The sequence below is a fragment of the Haliotis asinina genome, chromosome 7 (assembly GCF_037392515.1).
Source record: "Haliotis asinina isolate JCU_RB_2024 chromosome 7, JCU_Hal_asi_v2, whole genome shotgun sequence".
In the NCBI taxonomy this organism is placed as follows: Eukaryota; Metazoa; Mollusca; class Gastropoda; order Lepetellida; family Haliotidae; genus Haliotis; species Haliotis asinina.
Genome location: NC_090286.1, coordinates 59814122 through 59838233, shown reverse-complemented (window position 1 = coordinate 59838233; position 24112 = coordinate 59814122). Strand labels below are relative to the sequence as shown.

Below are 24112 nucleotides of genomic sequence, written 5' to 3'. Positions count from 1 at the left end.
GGCAGTTGTCCGGGGGACAGTTAGCCTGATACCTGGGAAACTTCTGCTGTTAATATTTAATATCATAAGACTTAAAATTTGACAATATTCTGCTCCTGTATACTTCAGACCTACACAACTGCATTTTAAACATGGAAATGACTTGGGTAATATGGCTCACTAACTGATGTTTTAAGCCATTGGAATTTCATCTAATTGAATACTAGTACTGTGTTGGGTGTCTATTGAGACTTGAATGCAGGATGCATGTGTATCTTTACTGTCATTATTTTTCAGAGGTCAAACACCAGAAGAGGCTGAAAACCACTTCTTGGAAAACGCCAAGAAATTAGCTATGTATGGTGTTGATCTTCACAAAGCAACAGTAAGTTGTCATCATATGTCAGTAAATACCACAGGAAAATAGATTTGAAATAAGTCTCTTATCATTGCCCTTTTGATATTCTGTAACCCCTCAAGTCTTACACAGTTGCTGAAAAATGTTTTCAGTGAACATATACAGTATACACACTGCATCAACTGTCATTTGTGTAGTAAACTGTCACCTTAATTTTCTAAATTTAGATGACTGATACTGTGACAACATTAGTGACATTATCAAAGTAATGAAAGCAGGGGTTGAAATAACCCATTGCCTGTTGTCCCAGTCCTGACTTTTCTGTCGGGCAAGCAAATTTGTATGTCACTCTGTACCAGTGTAGAGTTGACTTATTTAAAAAAATCAAGAAGAAAAACAGTCGATATAGGGCAAGTGATTTTACACATGCCACTGTACTGCAAGTAGCAACTTTTAGTTAGTTCCACCCCTGTGAAAGTTATTGTTGCTTACAGGGAATGTACAAGTCTGTAGTTACACAACTTGGAAATGGTTGATGTTGCTCCAGTGTACAAATCAGTTTGACTCTAATGTATCTTCCCCTTCTTCACACTTTAATGATTGTGTGGTTCCAGGACTCCGAGGGGGTGGCCATCATGTTGGGCGTGTGTGCTAGTGGGTTGCTTGTATACAGAGAAAAACTCCGTATCAACAGATTCGTCTGGCCCAAAATATTAAAGATTTCTTACAAGAGGAACAATTTCTACATTAAAATACGACCTGGAGAGGTGAGTAAAACATTTCTTGTATCCCAACTTATAAATTTGTGTATTTTGAGCATCCATTCCAAGAATTACTCCTAGACCCATATGGAGAGCTCCATTTCACCTTTTTATGGATAACGAACTCATTTTGTCAACCTGTCCTGCAGTTGCAGATGTTACCATTTGATTACTGTCAAGACTGCTAGTAATTCCCTAGTGCATGTTTAGTGTAAAGAGATAGAGTTTAGATATCGTGTAAGACTCTGTCCGTCCATCTGTATGTACAAATTGAAATATCTTTAGAACCACTGACTGTTCGGTACCTAGGTTCATCAAAGTTTAAGGAAGATCCCAGTCAGGTTTTGTGACCTTGACCTTCATTTCACTTTAACACTTTGCCTTTGACAGCAAAATGTCTCAAGAACCGTTCTCAGAATTTTCTTCATATATTATATAACACCAAGCTTTATCTAGGGAAGATGCAGGACCCAGTCAATTTTGCTGACCTTCTCTTATTTTTTAAGGCGACTTTGTGAAGATTTCAGCATGTTAAGCTACATGTTAAGCTTGTCAGTGAGATATTTCTAGGATTATTCACTGAATTTTCTTCAAATTTATCATCCATCTTATTGTAGTAGTGGCGCAGGGCCGAGTTAAATTTGGTAACCTTCACTTTATTATCAAGGCAACACTTTGAAGATTTCAGCATGTTAAACTGCATGTTAAGATTATCAGCGAGTTTGTGGCAGAGGATTATGTCACCATAGTGACAATGCTTGTAAATTAGCATACCCTGCAGTGTCTGTTCACACACCCTGTAATGTAAATCCACCCCATTTTATTCCCTTACAGTTTGAACCTTTCGAGACAACCATCGGTTTTAAACTTGATAATCACAGACTAGCCAAGAGGTTGTGGAAAACCTGTGTAGAGCACCATGCCTTCTTCAGGTGAGAATCTTTTTGCTGTGAATACTGATTAATCCATTTTTGAGTTGGGCAGAGAGTGTTTTCTTGATAGTGAAAGATGTTAACCGAACAAAGTATTATTGTTGGTCTTTGATGTTCACAGAATATCTCGTTGTACTTATGTCAGATATTTCCTGGACATATTTCTGTACACCCTTTATGCTTACAAGTGTAGATTAAGTCTTTCTGTACAGGGCAGCCAAGCCAGGGTAATAGTATGGTTTTATGTTTCTATGAACTGTTTTATTTACATTTACAGGTTGCGAGAACCAGAAGCACCCACAAACAGCACAGTATTCCCCCGCCTTGGTTCCAAGTTCCGCTACTCTGGGAGAACATTGTACCAGACACGACAAACGTCAGCACTCCTGGACAGACAACAGCCTTATTTCGACCGCTCTAACCAGAAACGTCACACATATGCAGATCAGAGAACACGCAGTGTAGATGAATGTAAGTTGCCTTTCTTAATCAGTAAGTTGCTTCATTTCAATTTTATGTAGTTCAGTGTTTCATTTTCACATGAACTGCTTTAGTTTTGTACAGTTTGTAGTGAGGGTGTTGGGATAGCCTAGTGGTTAAGATGGTCGATCATCATGTTAAGGACACAGTTTTGATCCCCTCGTGGTAAAATCTGTGATGCCCGTTTCTGGTGTTCCCAGCCGTGATATTGCTGTAATATTGCTGAAAGTGGCATGAGACCAAATTCACTACAGTTTGTAGTCATTTAAGACATGTCTTGTACACTTGTCTTGAAAAGTGGTTTTAGTTTGTTAACACTTACATTGTTAACCTGGTTTTTTTAGCCTGAAGACCAGAATTAAATTCCCCAACAGTTAGTGAAGCCCATTAGACATCATGGTGCAGGAATATCAACTAAGAGTGTTCATTAACCATACTCCGTGCAATAGACCAGTAGAAACAGATTTTTATGCCATTATGTATTATCTTGAAGCAAATTGATTAATGTCTCAGTGATTAAAGAAAAGTAACTGCTTTGAGTTAACATGTTATACTGATGTGTTTATTACTTTACTTCAGTGGCTATGCGTCCAAGCTACAGAGAACAATACAAAAACCAATATGGCTACTACCCAGAAGATGCACCAACACTGGAAAGGAAACACCCAGAGGACCGAGAATTAGACAGGTCACTCCCAGATGAGAGGGACAGACATGATAAGAAGGGATTTGCCAAGACACCGATATCGGAACTGGGTCTATCTGGTGTGAAGCCTTATGAAGATGAAGAAGGGGGAACATTGAAGAAGCGGCCAGAGGAGTACTCAACAGACACAGCAGACAGGCGCGACAAGGCACCTACAGACCAGGTTAGGGCAGGGGTTCAAAATTTTATTGAAAAGCCACCAGCCACAAGGCAAGTGACTTCAAGAAAGTGATTGTCCTGACTAATTTTCCATTTGCCCTGATTTTATGACAATGTTTGATGTGAATGTTTACTGGATCATTTATCAAACGATTCAAAGAGTGATAAATTTCAAAGAATGATAGCTCTACTTCATTATTTTTGCGAAATTTAATAGCTACATTATGTTAGACGTCATCAGAAAACAGCATTGAGGGAAGGGCGTTAGAAATGATAATCTGTTAGGGCTGTATATGTCAGCACAAACTTGAATTTTTCTAATATTCCTGGGCCCGCTTGCACAGAGCAATCTTAGTCACAATCAACTTTACAGTCACCGTACAATTGCCCTAATCCACTTGCACAAAGACAATCTTAAGACAGCACAGATTTAAGATCGCAGTCTTAACTAAGATCAAACTCTGAAACATTGGATGTAGAAATTTCTTATATTCGACTCCTGTCTACAGTTGTCTGCAAGTGCACATAGCATGCTGCACAAATAACACTGGCTACTGCACACAACTGACATACCTTCCTTAATTGCACCTGGCAGAATTTTCATTGAAACAAAACAAAACCAAAAAAAACCAGCCGTAAATCCTAGTAATAAAAACATGGAAGATAACATATATGATAACTCTTACTTCGTGGGTTATTCTTAATTTTTTTTACATTCTAATATGATTTATGAACTAAGAATGTGATACTGCAACCACAGAAGTATCACGTTCTATGAAAACATTGAAATACAAACAAATAGATTTGGGTTTTGTGTTATTTACCTAATAGTCGTGAAAATTAAAAGATAACATAAATTATAAACAAGATTTACTTATGATACAACACCTAAATGTACCATGATTTGTCAATGACAGTCAGTTAATCTGAGTTTGGTATCTGGTCGGTGTTATTTGGAGTAAGTCCTAAATATATCCCACAAGCATTAGATTTGTAAAGATATGAAAGGGTGACATGACTGGGAGCGTTGTGGAAAATGCATGACAGGGAAATATGAAAACGATATTATTCTGTGTGTGTTGTACATGTTGTTAAATACTTATCCACAGTATGTTAATTGCTTTACGTTATTTTGTTGATAATTATTTTTTCTTTTTACGCAAATTTCACATTTTCCTCTTTGAAGAATACTTGTATTATATTTAAAATGCTTAGATCAAAACTCTTGTTTCGCGTCAGAAAGAAACATAATTTTGTACGCTATCCAACTGTAGATTATTGTAATGATAAACCGTGACAAAGTCATTGACACGACTATAACCGAAAAGAAATATATGTGGAGATCTGCACTGTCACAACATAACATATATTGTATGAAGGCATGGCAGATTTTATGGCAACGGCATAATATGCAAAGGGAAACCACTCCCATCTTGCATAAAAACTAAGATTAGCAGCCCTTGAGTTATTGAAAAGGTCATGGCCACTGTTCATCACATGCAGACACCTTTCGTTACTATCCTTTCTTTGATTATCATAATGGTGTGGTATTCATACTTTTTCCAACACTGAATCGGGTGAGAATTGTAATCTATGATATCGACTCGATAATGATGTTCACTACCTCAAATAACGATATTTCAGACGTTAAATCGATGTTGCAATCTCCATGTTGTTGAAGTGTCAAGGTGAATCATACAGTTTTATGCAATATAAAAGCAATCCCCAAACGTAAATCTAATTATTTGCATGAAACTGACACAAACTTGCACACCATTTTGCTACTGACTACAATGATCTTAGCTCCTTACAATTGGTTGGAACCAATTTTGATTGTAACTTACAATGATCTTAGCCTACAATCGCTATGTGCAAGTGGATGGCGATTGTAGCCGAAGCCTAAGATCACGATCTTAAGGATTTACAATAATTGTAGCTCTAAGACCGTTTCGTGCAAGTGGGCCCTGGATTGTTAGTATACCAATTTGTAGGCATAGCAGTTTTATTTGTAACTCCACTTGAAATTAATGTGCCGAGTTCAGTGAGCTCAATTCAAAAGCAAGATGGTTTAGTGAGGGGTAAGCCTCTATAGCATGGAGGTTTGGAACAGCTCAGACATGAGAATGAGCTTGTAATGCATATCATGTTTATAATGGACTTCAGGAATGTGCCCTTATCACACCCAGCTGTACTTTTTTCATAGAAATATTAGTAAACTAATGTTGCAATTTGTCTGAGTGGAATTGCTTTAGAGTTTTTGCAAGGAACATTCTTATGAAACTGCATAATAAGATGCTGACAGAAATGAGATATGCAACTTTTTTCTCAAACACCGCATGAGTATTTTAATTGTTAGACCTGTATTGTGCATATTCTGTAGGTTGATTTATGTGAATGATATTAATGTTGAATGTGTATTAACTTGAAAATACTAATATTTCTGTGTTTTGAATTATATTGTAATCAAAGAGGTGAAAACTGTTTACATTTCTGTAGGATGCTACCATGAGGAGTGATCCCAGATATGGTGGTAATGATGTTATGGCAGTAACAGCAGGCACAGTGGAAGGGCAGTCACCACCCAAAAAGTTAACAAAGGAAGAAGAGAAGGAGAGAAAGAAAAGAGAGAAAGAAGAAGAAAAGAGAAAGAAGGAAGAAAAGAAGAGGTTAGAGAAAGAAGAAAAAGATCGCAAGAAGAAAAAGGGGAAGGACAAAGATCATGAGAAGGTGGCATTAGCAGAGCTCAACAAGTCTGAGGACAGGGCTGACGAACAGGTAAGTGTTAACCAGGGATGATAAGACGAGGTATAGACCAGGGATAGTGAGGTATCAGACAAGGGTTTAGGGAATGTTGACAAGGATGGAGAGGTGGTAGGTTAAGGCTGGATGAGTGTAGACCACCTATCATGAGGTGTTTTGTATGATAATAGATGTGCAGGTAATTATATTATATTCTGTTTGAGTTCAGCTAAATTTATTTCTGGTCTTACCTTCAGGGAGCAGATGAAGCAACATTGAGAGCAGACCCAAGACATCAACCAGACAGTTCTGGCCTTGATACGGTAAGATTCATTTTTTATTCCTCAATCACATTTGTACCAATTCTATCAAAAAAATTTGTCCAAATCAATACACGAAGCATCCTCACTCACTTTTTAAGAGGTTTTACCTTTCACTTTCTTAATCATTGTCATTGATGTCTCCTTTATGAGAGCCATCGACTCACATTTCATCACATTATTATCAGTTGTGCTTTGGTTGTTTTTGTGTAAATATCCATCATATCATGCTCTGCAAGCATTGGTTATGTTGCTTGGAGCAAGAAGTTATTGTTGCATGATGGTATTTGTTCACAGGATGAGATAATGTTGGCAGCTAAGATGGGACAGGATAACAAGTCACCTGACTCCAAGGTTTTTACTTACTTCTGCTTGCACTATGTGTGTTGCAAGATGCTTCACATCTGCCTCCTTCAATATATAATTCCCTGAAAACAATCTTCATGGTTATCATTTGTCTCTGAATCTAATGCTCTTTGAGGATGGAAATGTGACAGGTATCCATTGTATGAAGGAAATGTTTTTCATGAATATTTTGTCCGTTAAAGCTGGAATTCACCATATTATGTTCTGAATGTAATACACCAAAAATATTGTGTGAGTGTTGTTTAATTATATTCAGGATAGGCGAAGGGAAAAGGATGGTGAAAAGGGCAGTGAATTAGACCCTGAACGGTACCAAGGAAGTTATGGGAGGTACCCAGGGGATGATGGCCTGGTTGGGGAAAGATACCCACCAGGGAGAGATGGACGGTACGGTACCAGTCCAGAGGATGAGCGATACCCTGGTCGAGATGGAGATGACCGTTACCCTCCTGGCAAAGATGGATATCAGTATGGAAAAGATGGTGAAAGATTGCCTTATGGGAAAGATGGTGAGAGACTGCCTTATGGTGAAAATGGGGAGAGATACCCTTATGGAATCGATGGTGAGCGATCTCCCTATGGTAAGGATGGTGAGAGATATCCTTATGGCAAGGATGGAGAAAGATACCCCTACAGCAAAGATGGCGAAAGAATTCCTTACGGTAAAGATGGTGAGAGATCGCCCTATGGCAAAGACGGTGAGAGATCACCCTATGGCAAAGATGGTGAAAGGTTTACTTATGGCAAAGATGGCGAGAGAATTCCCTATGGAAAAGATGGCGAGAGATCACCCTATGGAAAAGATGGTGAGAGATCACCCTATGGAAAAGATGGTGAGAGATCACCCTATGGAAAAGATGGCGAGAGATCACCCTATGGAAAAGATGGCGAGAGATCACCCTATGGAAAAGATGGCGAGAGATACCCTTATGATAAAGATGGTGAGAGATCACCGCATGGAAAAGATGGCAAGAGATACCCTTATGATAAAGATGGTGAGATATCTCCTGACAGTAGTTTCCCAGGTGATGTTGAGCATGACCCCAGTAGGTATGGAGGGCTTGGAGCTTACCCTGGAGATGCAGACAGAAATCGAGAACGACTTGGCTCGGATGAAGGAGAGGATAAAGACAAAAAAGGTAAAAAAGGAAAAGAAAAGGACAAGAAAAAAGGAGGGGGTCTCTTTGGGAAGTTTCGCAAATCTGGCCGAGGTGAGAAAGATGGAAAGGACAAAGATGGAAAGGACAAAGATGGAAAGGACAAGGATGGAAAAGACAAGGATGGGAAGTCAAGGGATGGTCGTTATGGACCTGGCGAAGTGCCTGTTGGCGTTGGCTATGGTGGAATTGATCTCGATGAGAAGGTTAACTTCCCAGTCAATTTGCTTGACCAAGCTTGAAGCATATGGAGTAGATTAGCAGCTCACACTGCCTGAATCATAGCTCACAGTGGTGTATTTATGCATGGTAGCCATGGCTAGTTTTTTTTTTCACCTTTTCATTGTCATATTGTTAACACAATCGGTGTAGTTCATTCATTTGCATAGTCTTTCCTGCAAGTCATTCTCAAAGTCTTGATTGCTAACATTTCAAAGATATACTTTGGTGTATCTCTCTTGCTCCAACAAGGAAACTGCCCAGAATATGATACTCTTCCAAGAGTACCAATTTCTGCTATCAAAGCAGTGTTTGACTGGTTGGTCGTGGCATACATTAATGTGCATCATGAATAATTGTAGATGTAGTGTCATGTCCGGTATTAGAATTCACACTTTCTTTGCACTGTCACAACTCCGTACAAATATCTTCAATGGCATCACGCTTAGCAACTATGGTATCCCACTGCCACTGACTTCTTCTGTTTTAGTCTTCATGACACTGACGTCAGCCGATCCAAAGTTGTCTCCCTTATCAAAGCAAGGATTGACAAATTATGGGTTAAGACTCACATTAGCCATGATTATGACCGGCGATATGCCTGTCATGTCTGTGCTATTCGGTTTCTCCAAAATGGGAACCATCTAATTTGAGGCGTGATTCCTTCCAACATTGACTGATGTGTAATATGATTGCTTGGGTGGAAGAATCTTCATCATCCGTGACCTTGCCTGCTTCTTCAGCTTGTTCTTCATCACTTTGCATTAAACTGTATCTTTTCTTAGCCTTTTCCAGCAGCTTTCAGATTCCTCAAAGGAAATTGCTTGGGTTTTTACCTTCTGCAGTGGCTCATTTAATGTTTGTTACAATTGATAATTGAAAATGAATTCATGATATGCTTGACACAAATTGGGTTTCCGCAATACTTCCAATGCTCCATATAATGACAGTGTTGGAACAAAAGGGGTTGCCATGTATGTTTCCATAGGGAATTGAAAGCCTATATCCAGGTTTTTCACGACTTTGTAACAAACGTGTCTCTCTCTTTTTAACATAGAATATATGATGTAAACATTTCTCATAGAGGAATGTTTACCAGTACAAATTAACAGGATCGTATTAATTTCCTTTGATCTTGTTGAATGTCATGCACTTCCTATTCAAGTATGGTAGTGGAAGTAGTTGTGTCAAAGGGGAGGTGCCTGTAAAGGACAAGACAAAGGAACTTAATATGGCAATATGACTGAGCCCCTTAGTCAGAATCTTTCTTATATTATTCAAAATCAAAATACAGGCACGGACAACAAAAGCTCAAGTGGAGATGTCAGTTGCTCTTGCTTATTAACGGTGTGAAAAGAAAAAAAGGCAAACATCCCACACTGAACATTTATGTGAGATTTTTTGTGTGGCTGACTGTTTTTCAACAATTTAGAATGTATATATTACAGGAAAGCTCCACTTGTGCTGTAGTGAAGCGTCTTTATGAACAGCTCACAACACTCTTTTCTTTAAATTTATTTCACATTATAACTTGGTGATTATTTGCAATATTTGCATGTCTATATAGCTTATATGTTGCATGCCAATAATCTTTTCTTTTTTTATTTTAGGATATTCATCTAAGATAAAGCATTGCTTTTGCTCTACAATTTGTATACGTTAAAGACTTGCCTCAATATTGTGGTATGCTTTTTGTATATTCTGTTGACAGCTCCTGTGTTGTGTAAATATTTCTGACGTAATTGTCCATGTTCGTTGATAGAACGTAATGTGGGAGTTCTGTTCTTGTATTCATTCCTGCTTTTGTTGACCCAGGGAAGTCCCTATGGTCCAGGCAGAGAGGCAGGTGGTCGTGATGCCCCAGATAGGGACAGGCACCAAAAGGTTTTGCATGATTTTAAGTAGATAGATGTGCAGAGCTTAATCCACTATATCCACATGCAAGCTTTTTTCGCTATTTGGCTTCGGGATAGGTTCATCTCATCATCATTCATCACCAACCACACAGCCAGTTATCTTGTTATATGAACTGTTAAATTTATTAGGCCTCTTTGGCATTTGGTTAAAAAATACTTTTAAAAGTTTTGTCATGCACAAGATGTTGGTTACTTTTCCTTTGTTACCTAAACTCTGGTGACTCAAATAATGACACAGGAAGTTTTATGGCTGGATAACCTGCAAGACAATCAGGATCACATTTTCTTGTTCTTTTAGTTCATAAATATTCCATTTAATTTCAAGTATCTGTTAATCATCAACCCACTTTAGCATAAAGAGTGTTTGCCCTAGACATGAAAATTTAGGAGCTGTCATGACTCCCTCATATGGTACTTCAATCAAGACATCAACTTTGACTTTTTAATAACAATAAGAACAAGGTAAAGCAGGTCAGGTATTTAGACAGTACTTAGCAGTTAAAATACGTAGTTTTTAACAACAACGAATTACCAGCTTCAATTATCTTAACTCAGGGCTCAGTGGCATTGTGTAAACATGGACGCAAGTGTTTAAATTCACTCCATATTTGAGATAATTTGTACGTCAAATTCACAGCTTTCCTGTGTCAGGGCCAACACTGCTTAAACACCAAGCCTATGATGGTTCAGTATTTTATGTGTATATATGAACTGCTGATCACAGCATAAAGCTGTAGATGTGCCTCAACAGTTTAGGCTGCCCTAGCTGTGCAGCAGTATGATTTTCAAGCCCTATCCATTCAGTTACTCCTCCACCTTCTCCAGCCTGCCCTCTTGTTTTACCTTTCACGGTATACTCATGGTGTTCTCTCACATAATTTTATAGATGAATGTACCTTTTCCTTCTTGTTCTGTTGGGTGCAGTGATCAGGGATTTTGTTTCGTTCTTTTTTGAAAGTTTGTTGGGTTCATATCTACCTGTGAACTTCATTTACACCTCATTCATTGGTCATCTCTTCCAGAAGGGTAAATCTGATAAGAACAAACGGGCATCTTTTATGGCCAGTTTGTGTGCAGGGAAAACTCCAAAGAAGGTTTGGTTTGCTTGATTGGTTTGGTTGTTGCATCTGGAGTAACATGGCATAGGCTACTGTGTCTAACAGCTGCATGTTGATATGTTCAACTGCTGTTCCCATGTCGGCAGCTGGATGCTGCTGTTTGGATGGATGAATGTTGTTAATGTGTCACCAGATGAGCTACATTCTGTATGGATATCTGCATGCCTAGTGCTTAAATGTGTAGGCCAGTGTCTCCCTGCTCCACCTATACCATTTTCACTACACTCACACCCTTACGTTCACCTCCCCAAACTCTCCCCACATCCTCGCAACTTCATTCAGACCCTCCTTCAGTCCCCACCCACTCCATACAAACTTCTCATTTTGTCCACAACCTCCTTTTCCATTCCCACCCACACCCTCCCTTACCTTCCTCAGCTACTCCACAGAAAACTTGCCCCTCTTCACTCACACCCTGCTTTCCCAACTTTTTGTTAGCTCCAACTTCACTACCCTGGTCATTTTCACTTTATTCTCTCCAGTCCCACACCACCCATACCTCTCCCTATTGCCACCGATACCCATGTCATTCCACCAGACGCTGTCTGTGCTACCCACCCACTCCCAAATTATCTCGGTCCGCCCATGAACTCAATGCCCATAAGCTGACAACCAGCAGTATCCTACTAATGTTGTATGTGATTTGTGCTTTGGATACAAGTAGACTCGAATTGATGAAGAGAGCTGTTACGCCTTGGCTTCAGGAAGGTAGGATAGTTTTTGCTCCAATGTTTCAGTGAGGGCATGCTTGTTAGTGGGCTATGATGTATGTTGTGCTTGTATGAGAGGTATGTCCTTGTTTTATTGATGTTACACTGTTCATAGATAGTCATTGTGAATCAAAATTTTACACAAGACGAGAAAAATGTTTTTAAAACTATCATAATGCATGATAAAATAAGTTGATCAGCATGGCTTTTTCGTTTGGGTTCCACAATGAACAGATAACCCCTTAAAAATAATAATGCATGTACATTTTTCAGGCACATTAAGAACGTAGATTTTTTTCTTTAAACAGAATGTTTTAATGTAGATTTTGTCATAGGCACATTATTTTCAACTGTTTTTGGATAATTCATATGCAGAAAAAGGGAAATAATGCTTAGATGTTGAACTGCATTGAGCGCTCACTAAACAGTACATTTTATGCAGTTTTATCCCTTCCACCTAAAGAAATTAAGCATTTTTTAAGTCATTTTTTTTAATTCATGAATATCAAAACGTTATTTTCTTAAATTTTCTATAAGGTTGTATGTTGTAATCTTGAATAAGTGTGTGCAGCAAATGTGTGTATACTGTATGGAAGATGTACGATTGGTTGTGTGCAAGACTGCCTATATCCCCCAGGGAGGAGATACAGATTCCATATCGTCTACTTCATCTCGTGCATCTCAGTCTGGCTCTAAACCTGCTGGCAAAACTGAGGAAACAACAGAATCTGAAAAGGTTAGACCACTAGTATGGTGGTGTTGTGTGAATTAATGGCTTCTTGTCAGATTGTCCCCATTGTGCTTCGGCAAAGATCCTCCCCTGTTACATGTTGTTGTCTCTTCTCCAATATACAAGTGATGACTTCTATTGACCAGTTGAACCTAAATGGTTTATTATGTAGTTAATGGCTGTTATTCCATGACATTATTGCATATTACACCTTCATCTTGTGTTGCACTTGTGACTTCATGCATCATTTCATCATCAAATCATTTTGTGTGCAGTCTTATTAATAGTTGTTACTGACTTAATATATGTTATGGTTCCAGTTGAATTGAGACTAAAGATGAGAATTAATTTCACTGGGCACCAGCAATATCTGTTAAGTTATTGACTGAGCTGTAACACAGACTGTCAGTTGGACACAGCATTTTGTAACTGACAATTTGCATTACTTTGGAAACCATCACAACTCAGTCTTAACAGGACTTACATGCATTTAGTTTACAATCCTTGATGTTTTTTTATAACAAGATATGACATTTTCCTTATAGTTTCAATTTAGCATTGCTGTGTATATATATAGGTAGTATATTGCTCATCCTAATGTGACTTATTATATTTGATCATATATATATATATATTGTACTAACACGTTTACTTTCCAGCATAGACCTGTTGTCTCGAATGGAACTGTAAACATCTGACATCAGCTAATGTTAGATCTAACACCCACTGTTTGTTACATTCTCACAATCTGCAGATGATTGGTATGATAATCAGTTGTATATATGTCAATCGCCAAGCAAGGGTTTTGTGCAGTGTCACTTCTGGTTTCCGATAACTATAAAACTTGTGTTTACCATGTGTTGATCATAAAAAGAGATGGATCAGTTCTGATACCTTGGTTATCTTTCTAGGCACATAGATTCATTTCAATGACTGATTAGTATTGATCCAAAACAAATGACATTTTTTTTTTTTTTTTTTTTTTTTTTTTTTTTTTTTCAAAATACCTAATATCCTGAAATTGAACTCCACTAATCTTCACATCTCCCAGCTGGCGTTTGTGCCAATAAATTTCTGTTGGATCCTGAAGGACCCTAGTATTAACTGACACCCCTTTATCACAGGGATCATTTGGACCTGGAGTGGGCGTTGGCCCTGGAGGTTACGGTGGTGTGGGCGTTGGCCCTGGTATGGGCAGAGGAGGACCACTGACAGCAGAACTTGGAGATGAAAGTTTCGTTGATCGCAAGATGGAATTCATCCCTGTTGAACCCCCACACAAGGTTAACATCATCTCCCTATACTAACATGGCCCAAATAATCAGCCATCTGGTTAAATAGTAGTTTGTGACTTGTAAGAGAAAAGTGTGTATGTTTACCAAGTATAGTGAGCTGGAAACTGATGTTTTGGGCTTGTTTGCATGAGCATACCATCATATGTTTGTGTCTTGTCTGTGCTTGTTTACAGAACAGTAAAATTCATGTTTTTAACATTGTCCGTGTCACACAATTAATACAGCGAAATACAAAAGTAATCTCGTTCAGTTTTGCATGTGAATTATAGCTGATGTAGAAAACCCAAGTGACGAGGCAGATTACATTGGCAAGCTGATACATAAAAAATGTTCTGTGTAAGGATGTTGATTTGAAGAATGTTAACATCACAAGTGTTTTTTAAAAATTTGAACTCATATTTCTTTTCTTTTTAAGATGCGGGTAGAAACAAATCGTATAAAAACAGGCCTTGACCTCTCTGATGGGTCACCGATGCCATTCTTCAACCCAGCAGCTACCAGCACTACGGGCCGTCCCGGGAAAGTGCCACCACCAGTGCCACCCAAAGGAAAGGGAGGTTATGGAACCGATGACAGGAACCGGGTCAAGTCAGATCATGTAAGAGAATGTTGTATGATATCCACTTGGTTTGAGGAGCATTTTCAGTAAGATTTATAATATGTGTAAGAACATTAACAACACATCTACATATTGCCTGTGTTTGTTAGAGAGAAATATTTATGAGCACAAGCACATTTGTGTCATTCGGCTTACATGTTGGCTTCAAAATAGTGAACCATATTGCATGATTCATTGTACTCATTACGCCACCCATCCAACATTCCATCCATCAAGTCATACATTCAGCAGTAAGTTGACCTCCAAGTCTTAAGATGGATTGTTGAGACATCATTACATGTATTCTGGGCATGTGTGTTAAAGTTGATGTAGGTGTTATAAGAATTGAAAAAATGAGACATATATCTAGGAATTGTCTGTTAAATCAAGTTTTGAAAGAAAATTTGTTTTCCTGTTGTTGTATGAGATTGTCCTTCTCAGTATATGCTTCAGCTCCTTAAGTATGAGTGGTTATGGTTTTCTATACTTACTTAGTCTCTATGGTGCTACAGGGTTCAAAAGCTATTCCACACTAGGTAATGTAACATAGTGATTGTGGCAACAGCATATTTTGGGCTTGTCCAGTCTTCATTTTACAATTACTTTTTTAATCTGAACATGAAATGACAAATGTCAAAACCCTAAATAAAGAAGTCAACAATTATGGGGTTCCTAGATTCAAAATTCCTCAGAAGACAACCTTGATAGAACTGACTTACTGAGTACAAAGTTTAACAACCACCAACAACCATGGACACATGTTGAATAGTTGTTATGCAACATTTAACACCAATGTCGGCACCAAGAGGTTGCATGAAATCATGGGACATTCTCATTTACATTTTATCTTATGACACCTTTACTCAAGGCCCTGTCCCATAAAGCTCTATCATTGACATATCAGTGTGGTGGTGGTGGTTATAAATATTGTTTAGTGACAGAGGGCCATGTTTCAAATTCTTCAACCATCAACAGTTCTACAGCAAACTTGGTGGAAGGTTTAAAATTTATATTCAGACTTACACTGATATTTCTGATCTCAACTTATATTTTAACCTTATCATTTATATAACATGGACTATTTAGGAACTGACTATTTGCATTTGTGGGTATGTAGACATACTTATCTTATTCTCAAACAATAATAACTCTGTAGACTGCTTATTTAATCATTAACACAAGAAGTCATGTACAAGAATGTAAAACCAGTGCTATCATTCAGCACAGTAATGCTCAAAATCTTTGTCATGTTATTAGCTTTGTGATCATTAGTGTTTGTGGTTTATCACTATTTCAAAGTGCCATTTGGCATTGTGTAATTAAAATGTGCCAGAACTTTGCCACTTTGCAAACATTTATATACCTCACGTCAGTCTTTTCATGCATACTTTTCAGCTGTCTAATTTAAGCTTCTGTGTATGTACGTTCTATCAGCTAGCTTGCTGTATCAAGCTCCAATAGCCATCCATCCATCCATCCATCCATCCATCATCAGAGTTATAATAATATATATTAAATGTAGACTAGAGACATTATTAGTCGTTCCCTTGTTCATTGGTGTTATTTGTTATTCACCACTTGATCTCCTCCATACAGACAAGCAAGTAGTTATACTATAGCTATGTATTTAGCCAGCTCTCTGTATCCTGGTGTACAGGTAGACATCATGCTTCCTGTATTCAGCTGTGCAAACTTAGTGACTGCTCTTTGGTAGGATATTTATGCTCCATTCTTTCAAATTTTTATGAATTTTCCCCATTGTTTTTATTTTTACAATTTGATTTTTTCAATTGTCCAAGATTTATTGGCTGTAGGTGGCTGGGACTTTTCATCATAGAGACAATTTGGTGAAATTAGACTTCATTTAGTACATCATAGAGCTTGAAAACAAATTTCAATTAATTCTGTTCAAAATATCTATTGTGAAAGCATGCATGCATTTGGCTTCTTGCATGCATGGATGGGATCTTGACTTGTAGGACTCAAATTAAAACCAAAAATATGCATGTTCGGAAATTTAGTATGCATAGTTGTGTATTTTACGTTTTCCTCACCATTTGGCAGTAGCATATCTGTTGTGCATGCATTGTGGTAGCAGCATCAGCAGCTTCGTTGTCAATGTAATAGTGAGATGTAACTGACGTAGTGTCATTATCTCATTATTATAGCCACCTACAGTCCTTACTGAGAGCGTTAAGTACGACCCCGATGTCGATGACACTCCGGTTTCCACAAAGAATGTCCCCCTCGTGAAAACTGAGACTCGAACTGTAACTTATGAAAAAGAAGGGAACTCACTACCCTCTGAGATGGAGGATGGTTACCTTGTTAGTTCCCAGTCGCATAGCACCAAGACGCAAACTGTCGAAACAACTACAGTAAGTTAGGAATACTGTGAATACTCCCATTGTTGAGGGAGATGTTCAAAAGCTTTTTGTGTGAGGAAAGATCATCAGTTTTGTTGCATTTAATAAATGAAAGTGTAAGTCCACAGTTATCATGAGAGAACTGTTTGTTATATTTTTTATGTAATTTTTTTCAAAGTGTTCTTTTCTGGAAATTGCATAAATACATTTTATGTGATTTAGTATTAATAGAAAGATCTAAGATGTTATTTCCTCACACATTGGTGATATACTCTGGCTAAATACAAGCAAATTTTATGGTATATAAATTGTGTGAGTGTGTGTGTGGCTAGTTTAGAGGAGTTTAAGAATAGACGTACTCAGGATTATCTCAATCATTTAGTAGCTCTAAAACAAGTATCAATAAAAGTGAACAAAGCTACTCAATTCAGCTTAGATCTTGTTATGCAAACAAATTACAAAATGCATTGTTACATCACAAGCTTTCAAAGTGTAGGAGACCCAAAGACAATGGAAACAGTCACAACATCAGTGTAAACATCAGTGGTGTTGAGAGCCTGACATGTCCTCTCATTCTGGTTTTCATGGAACTCCTTTGAACTAAACCATATGTTTGATTCCTGTCTGCCTGTATTAATGGTTGTGGTAGGTCTTCCCTCTGCTTCACAACAATGTGTTCTGCATTCTCTGGAACTCAAAAAGTCTTTCTTTAAGAAATGTTCAATACAGGAAGTTATGTGCCAGACTAAATATGGTTGCATGAATTTTGCTGATACTGTTTGTAGGATGGTTCTGCATTAGTTAGTTCATCAGAGTGAACTTCATAAATGGACCTATTTGATGGACTTCTCATTAAGACAAACGTCAGTCTCATACCTGAGTTCATAATACATGATAATCTTTTCCACCTCATAACTCGCTGTGGGCATAATAGTTAAGGAGGGTAATGGAAAGCTAGGTCATTTTAGATATAAGCTGGTGCTGAATAGAATGCTTTCTTAAGTCAAGTTTATGCCAACCTTGAAGTCGAAGGTGTCAAAAAGAGGGAAGACTATACACAATAGTGGTGTGTTTCTGCAGGTTTGTGTGTCCAAAGTTTAGGACCTTTAGTCTTATGGTTGTTTGATATTTCAGTACAAGACCGAGAAGGACGGCATTGTGGAGACACGAGTGGAGAGAAAAGTTGTCATTCAGGGGGATTCTGATGACTTTGATCATGACGAGGTAAGGGCAAAGATATTATTCCCTTCAATGTGCAAATCGTAAATCTAGTAAATGTTTTGTTTAGCCTGTGGGTTATTCTGTTCAGCAATTGATATTGAATAAATGACAAGGCGTCTTGCAAGATACTGATGTGCTCATTCATGTCTTCATACAGCCTGAATGATCTTTAGAAGTCTAGTATAATCCCTTATATTGAAGACCGTCACATGAGAAGACACCATTAATTCAATTCCAGAGTTAAATTCAGATAACAATGTAAGTATCATTCTACTGTAACACACATGGTCATTCCACAGGTCATTTACATAGACTAGTGGATGTGTTTTACCATCATCCACCATTGTTGCTCTCCCACCATAAGGCCCTCCCACATTACCACTGATGTACGGTTGAAAGAAACACCATTGGTTTCGGGTTCTGGAGATAACTATCTCATGTTTGACCATGTATCTTCTCCAGGCATTGGCGCAGGCCATTCTAAGCGTGACAGAGCTGGATCCGGATATTTCTGTGGAGAGAATCGAATGCATGAGGCAGATGGAAGAGGTCAATGGAGACAACAGAAAGTATGTTTTCCCCACATTTCTTTAGTTTTGTTTGCTTTGAATTTGTCGTTTGAGCATGAAGTAGTTAAAGGTCACATGCAACAAAAAAAATCAAACATAATTAAAACACATTTATCACTTATTCATTACATATAATATACATTGCTGCTTTTAAAAAAACAAATAAACAAAATTATAAGCATACAATCGCGATTCAAAAGTGCAATATTTTGTACTTGAGCTTACTTCCCCCGAAACGAAGCCCTCGGGAAACCGAACCCAGTCACAGCAGGTGGATCTGCACTCAAGCATAACGACAGCGTCCGATTGGCTGTTTCATTTGCTGATATGCTGAGGGTTCACTGTGTGTACAGAAAGATGATCTGTTTCATGGGCATTTTAGAAGTATAGCCAGTCACAAGAAAGTAAGATTCTTTATGGATAACAACTTCTTTTTGTGTACTTGATACATCGTTTCAGTATGGATTCATATACTGTTATCAAACAAAATCACATACACTAAAAGAAGTCGTTATCCATGAAGAATGTATATAGAGATGTTGGGTTTTGAAAATACATGTTCTCTGAATGTGCGTTCGATCCAATCAAAAATCATGTCAGTAGAGATGGTAAACTACTGCGTGGCTGGAATCTGTCATTCGTCCAAGTACAAAGCAGGACTTGAAACTGACAAGAGTTTGCACCAGTTTCCATCAGATCCAGTCATCCGAAAAAAATGAATTCAATTTGTTTGCAACCCACAGACATAAAAACATGTCATGTGTATCACACGTGCCTAATTACATAATGTGGCAGAGACGGGACTCGGATGCACGAGTCATAAATCAACTTATTTCCTTTATGTTGTATAGTCTGATAGGTGTTAATTTCAAATTGCATGTGGTCAATGATTGAAGCTGTGTACTGCATGTTGTCTTTAGCAGACCGGCAGGCAGACATATAGGTGTGAATAAACCAGACACTGAGCTTTTTCTGTGACAGAGACTGCTTACCACAATCAACAAGGTTTTTTACGTAACAAGTAGATTATTTAATTGTTTGTGTACACAACCAAGATTAGATCTCAGACGCTGGACATGCATACTGTTTCAAGCTCCGCGCACCTATTCACTGCGCATGCGTTACGGACGCAGCGCAGCACAGCTCTTGAAACGTTTGAATTCCGATTTCACAGGCTATTTTTTTCATCACGTTTATTTTTTCAACTTTATAGGTTGAATTGGAATTTTTTATGATTTCTTTCTGCAAGTCCATACCGAAAGGTACCAGAATCTGCAAAGTTGTGTTTTACGTTGCATGTGACCTTTAAATTAGAGCCCCAGTAGGTTCCTAGAAGTTTGGCTGGGAAATGATAAAGGAATATAATGCTTGGGTTAAGTTATGAAAGAAGAATACTTTGATGCTTGTAATCCTTTTCTGGATATGCTTAGACAAAGCAAAGTCCACACTCATGTTTTTAAAGTGTTTCTGAGTTAATACTTGTTACAATCTATGTAAATGAGAACATGAGATTTCAAGGAAAGATTATTGAAAGTTGAACAAAGTGGTGGTGGTTGTTGTTATTATTCTTGGCTTGAATGAAATGAGATTATATGGAAAAGACTGTGGTACCAAGGAATAGTGATTTAATTGTTATAGACATTTATCAAGGTAATGGGACTCATCTCCACAGGACATGAATCAGTTAAAGTAGATCTCCAATAACATCCTTGTTTAGAGAACAACTGAAACTAACTTATACTTATAACTCATCCTGTGAATTGTCTCGGGTCCAGGTCTGTTATTGTTGCAAGACTGTCATTCAAGTCATGTGATTGTTTCTGTTGCAGCACAGCCGTGTGAGAGGAAATGAGTGATATCCCAAGTGCTGAATCTATACTCTCTCTCCTCCATTCATCGGGAACAGAAATGACAATAAGCTTGAATTCATGCCATCATCGCTGAATTACCATTCTGTTGTTAAATAGCTTCATTTTAATGATTAGTTGCATATTTTGATGGTTTAGATGTTGGATTCAACCCCGTAGGAATGAAATTAGATGCCTTTTAGTTATGATGGACTTCGGCCTCCTTATGAAGTTACCTGTCTTAAGTTTAGTTGTTATTTTAATTCATTATATGTCTGCTTACATATGTGATTATTTTCTGATGAGGCTGTTATAGTTTTGTGACTGTACATATGGGAAGTGAAAAATGCTTGTTTCATTTAATTCATTCATACGTATCATGAAGCTTTTAATCTGTTCATTGTTTTATTACAATGTTTTGTCATTCTTTTTATACCAATAATTTCACAATTGAATAATCATGCAAATAATACGAACATCTGTATATTTAGAAAATTGTGAATAAGCTTTGTTTATTTTACCATACTTGCCAAGTTTGTAGACAAATTATGCATTTTCTTATGATCAATACAGGACCAAATGTTTGTATGTACTTTGTGCTGTCATATTTTTGGTGTATTGAAAAAGATACACACTAATTAGGATGTAATAATTAGTCATATATTTATCCATATAACATGTACAGATGGACGTCCATAGTGTGGAGTATTCAGGTTTGTAACTAACCAATTTCATAAAAGTTTCTTATTACTGCTGAATGTTATATGACAAAAAGAAATATTTCAAACTGGTTCCTTGTGTAAGCAAAGTATATGGAAATCTAGCTTAGGTCTATTAATTGTAAAGCATATATTGGTTCTTGAAAATTCTGGCATTTTTTAAATTTACTGTCTTTGATATCACTTTTAATGGTGTTGAGTGCCTCTACCCCTTTAAAATTAACACCTTTTGAAATACATATTTCTTTGGAAGTGGAGTGTTTTAAACATTTATCCTTGTTCAGTTTGGTGCTAGGTTGTTTGACAAATATTCATGAAATGGGAAAAAAATACTGGCAGTGTGGTGGAGACATTTGCCTCTTCCATTGTTATAATTTTTTCTTCTATTTGAAACAACAAGTAATATAACTTACGCAATTGTGTGAACAAAGTTATATTTGCAGTATATGAACCTGCAGTGTGTTCCAAACTGGTATGTTCCTTAACTTGAGGGAGTGTATTAGGGAGTAGAAATGTGAACATACAGACAGCCAAGACAACAGTTGTCTTTGGTCGGGAGACAGAACCCAGCCACACATGTGGACCGTCCAGCTGTCCTATCTTTGTGATACTATAAATGTCTGTGGACGTCTTGTATCATCTTGCGCCTGCTGTGTATCTAGATTGTGCCAGTCCGCATCTAGAGTGGGAAATCTCTAGTATGGGCATATGATGTTAATGCATCGCTGACTTTCAACATTGCCATGTCTAATAGCTTTCAGTAGGGGCATTTTCTATATCAATCATATCTACAAATATGATTTTTGATACAAGCCCTTTATGACAAAAGCTTGTAATTATGGAATGTTTTTATGAGTTTTGTTGGGCAAGTGCTTCTTTACTGAAAAAAATAAATTTGGCATTAGGTGTGACCTTGGAATGATGAGAGTCTGAGATGCTGGGATTTGTTGTAGCTGGTCACGTGCTCACATTGACCATTGCCTTTATCAGAAGGCGCCATATGTTAAACACGCTTTTTAATAGTCAGCAATCAGTCTAGATGGCAATGATACATTTAAATCATGACTTCAGAATAAAACCTCTGTTTCCAAATGATGTGTCTTTGTTTGTTGGCAAGAAGGGTTCTTAATCAGAACTGCTCATACCTCCTTTGTGTTCACTGATCCAGTGAGGGAATGTGGATTTAAACATGACAGTCAGTTCAAGAAGTGTCAAGTCCTCAGTTTCTGCTCTTTTTTTAATGAAGCGAGCCAAAAAAGTGTAAACGTTTCAGGCTGTACTATAGTACAGACAACATACTACAATCTAATTAGAATTTGCTTATGCAGTCTTTGAAAGGTAATCCTGGTCAATAGTCCTGATGGATCTTGCTTGGAAGCTTAAAGTTTCTTGTAGCATAAATCCAGTTTACATTTACACAGACATCACGAACAGGTTTCACCACACTAAATCAGAATCCCTCCCTGAGCAAGTACTGTATGTAAAAAAAACTGTTAAGCCCCAGACATGCAACATCTGTGACTGGATGAATTTTTTTGAAAAAAAACCTCCTACATTCAGTAAATAAACCTGACCACAATTTATATTTTGTATTTAGTGATGTTATTTTAATCAACATGATTTATGCTAATGTGCGTACAGTTATTTCTAAGTCTGATATGTTGAAATAGTGTATCACTGTAGTTTTATATCTATATGTACGTACACAACAAATGGCAGCGATCTTACAGGACTTAAAAAGTTATAGCAAGTGATCTCCCTGGCTCATTTTTGTGCAGGGCTGGTTTTCTTCATGATTGGAAGGTTAGGTGATGACTACACAAATGTCATTTAGACAAGTGCCATCAATTCAAAGTTGGTCTTTTGTGTACACCATGAAACAAACCCAAAAAACAATAGGCAAGTTACCTTTACCTTTTCTCATTTAGGAGGTATACCTTTTGGCTTGAAATGTGTGCATCATTTATTTATTTGAGGATACATACAGTGGGTATTGTTAACCTTGCAACACGTTTTGTTTTGCGTCTGGGTGTGCACATTTGCCTTCCCAGAGGTGAACTGTAAATCCATTCAACATTTCTTCCCTAGAGTTGGCACACTGATAGATCTGGTGGTGTACTGGTGCCTCTTGGTAGTTTGGGTCTTCTCAATAAAATATTTTTGGCGTTTCCATGGCAACATGTTTGACTTCGAGGGAAATTGGTGGTAATGCTCTTGTCCAGAGCAGAACTCTAAAACCCTTCATTTCATCACCAACCTTAGCAAACAGATTTGTCTAGTGGTGCAAAGCATCTGCGCATTCAGTGTATTGTGGAGATTTATCAGAACCAAGGGTCAGGTGAGGATGCCCTGAATCAAACTTGGTGTGTTGATTTCATATCATCCCTCTTTATATTTAGTACCAAAACCCTGTCAGTGACAGTATGTAACTTGACAGTTGTTTTTTCAGTGTTACAAGCCTGGTGCCACCATTCACCTTCAACAGAGGCTTTACATACCAGACACTTTCACGATAGATCATTTCGCACTTGAAGCTAAGGTTCAACTCTTGGTAGCTGACTGTACAAATTTTAATGAAAAAATATTACCTTTCCTTTTGGTATAGTAAAGTCAGTATCTTGGAAAAACTTACTACACTTTCACTTACTTCTCATTGTACTATTTTCTGTAGAGATTAACAGTGGTTGTCAGTAAACTGGCTGTAGTCTATCTGGGCCTCTTAACACAAACTAGCCTATCTCTGGAATGAAGATAACCCTGGCTCCGATTATGAATTCAGAATTGGGCTTCACACTTTGAATTATCTGTAACCTGTTCATCTAAATGGAGTTAAGATATACATATCTA

General features: G+C 37.7%; 1 protein-coding gene across 4 annotated transcripts in view; it reads left to right on the top strand.

The window, feature by feature from the left end:
* The window catches only part of LOC137290511 (uncharacterized), a 78143-nt gene extending 55786 nt beyond the window's left edge, over positions 1-22357 (top strand). For all 4 annotated transcript variants that reach the window (XM_067821491.1, XM_067821493.1, XM_067821494.1 and 1 more), the window contains 18 exons: positions 277-364; positions 952-1104; positions 1933-2030; positions 2308-2501; positions 3090-3379; positions 5872-6150; positions 6372-6437; positions 6732-6788; positions 7057-8163; positions 9992-10060; positions 11115-11186; positions 12558-12656; positions 13775-13933; positions 14361-14543; positions 16712-16921; positions 18044-18133; positions 18593-18699; positions 20529-22357. In XM_067821491.1, coding sequence (XP_067677592.1) covers positions 277-364; positions 952-1104; positions 1933-2030; positions 2308-2501; positions 3090-3379; positions 5872-6150; positions 6372-6437; positions 6732-6788; positions 7057-8163; positions 9992-10060; positions 11115-11186; positions 12558-12656; positions 13775-13933; positions 14361-14543; positions 16712-16921; positions 18044-18133; positions 18593-18699; positions 20529-20541 — 3334 coding nt within the window. In that variant the 3' untranslated portion in view covers positions 20542-22357. The remainder of the gene's footprint in view (positions 1-276; positions 365-951; positions 1105-1932; positions 2031-2307; positions 2502-3089; positions 3380-5871; positions 6151-6371; positions 6438-6731; positions 6789-7056; positions 8164-9991; positions 10061-11114; positions 11187-12557; positions 12657-13774; positions 13934-14360; positions 14544-16711; positions 16922-18043; positions 18134-18592; positions 18700-20528) is intronic.
* Positions 22358-24112: the final 1755 nt, after the last annotated feature.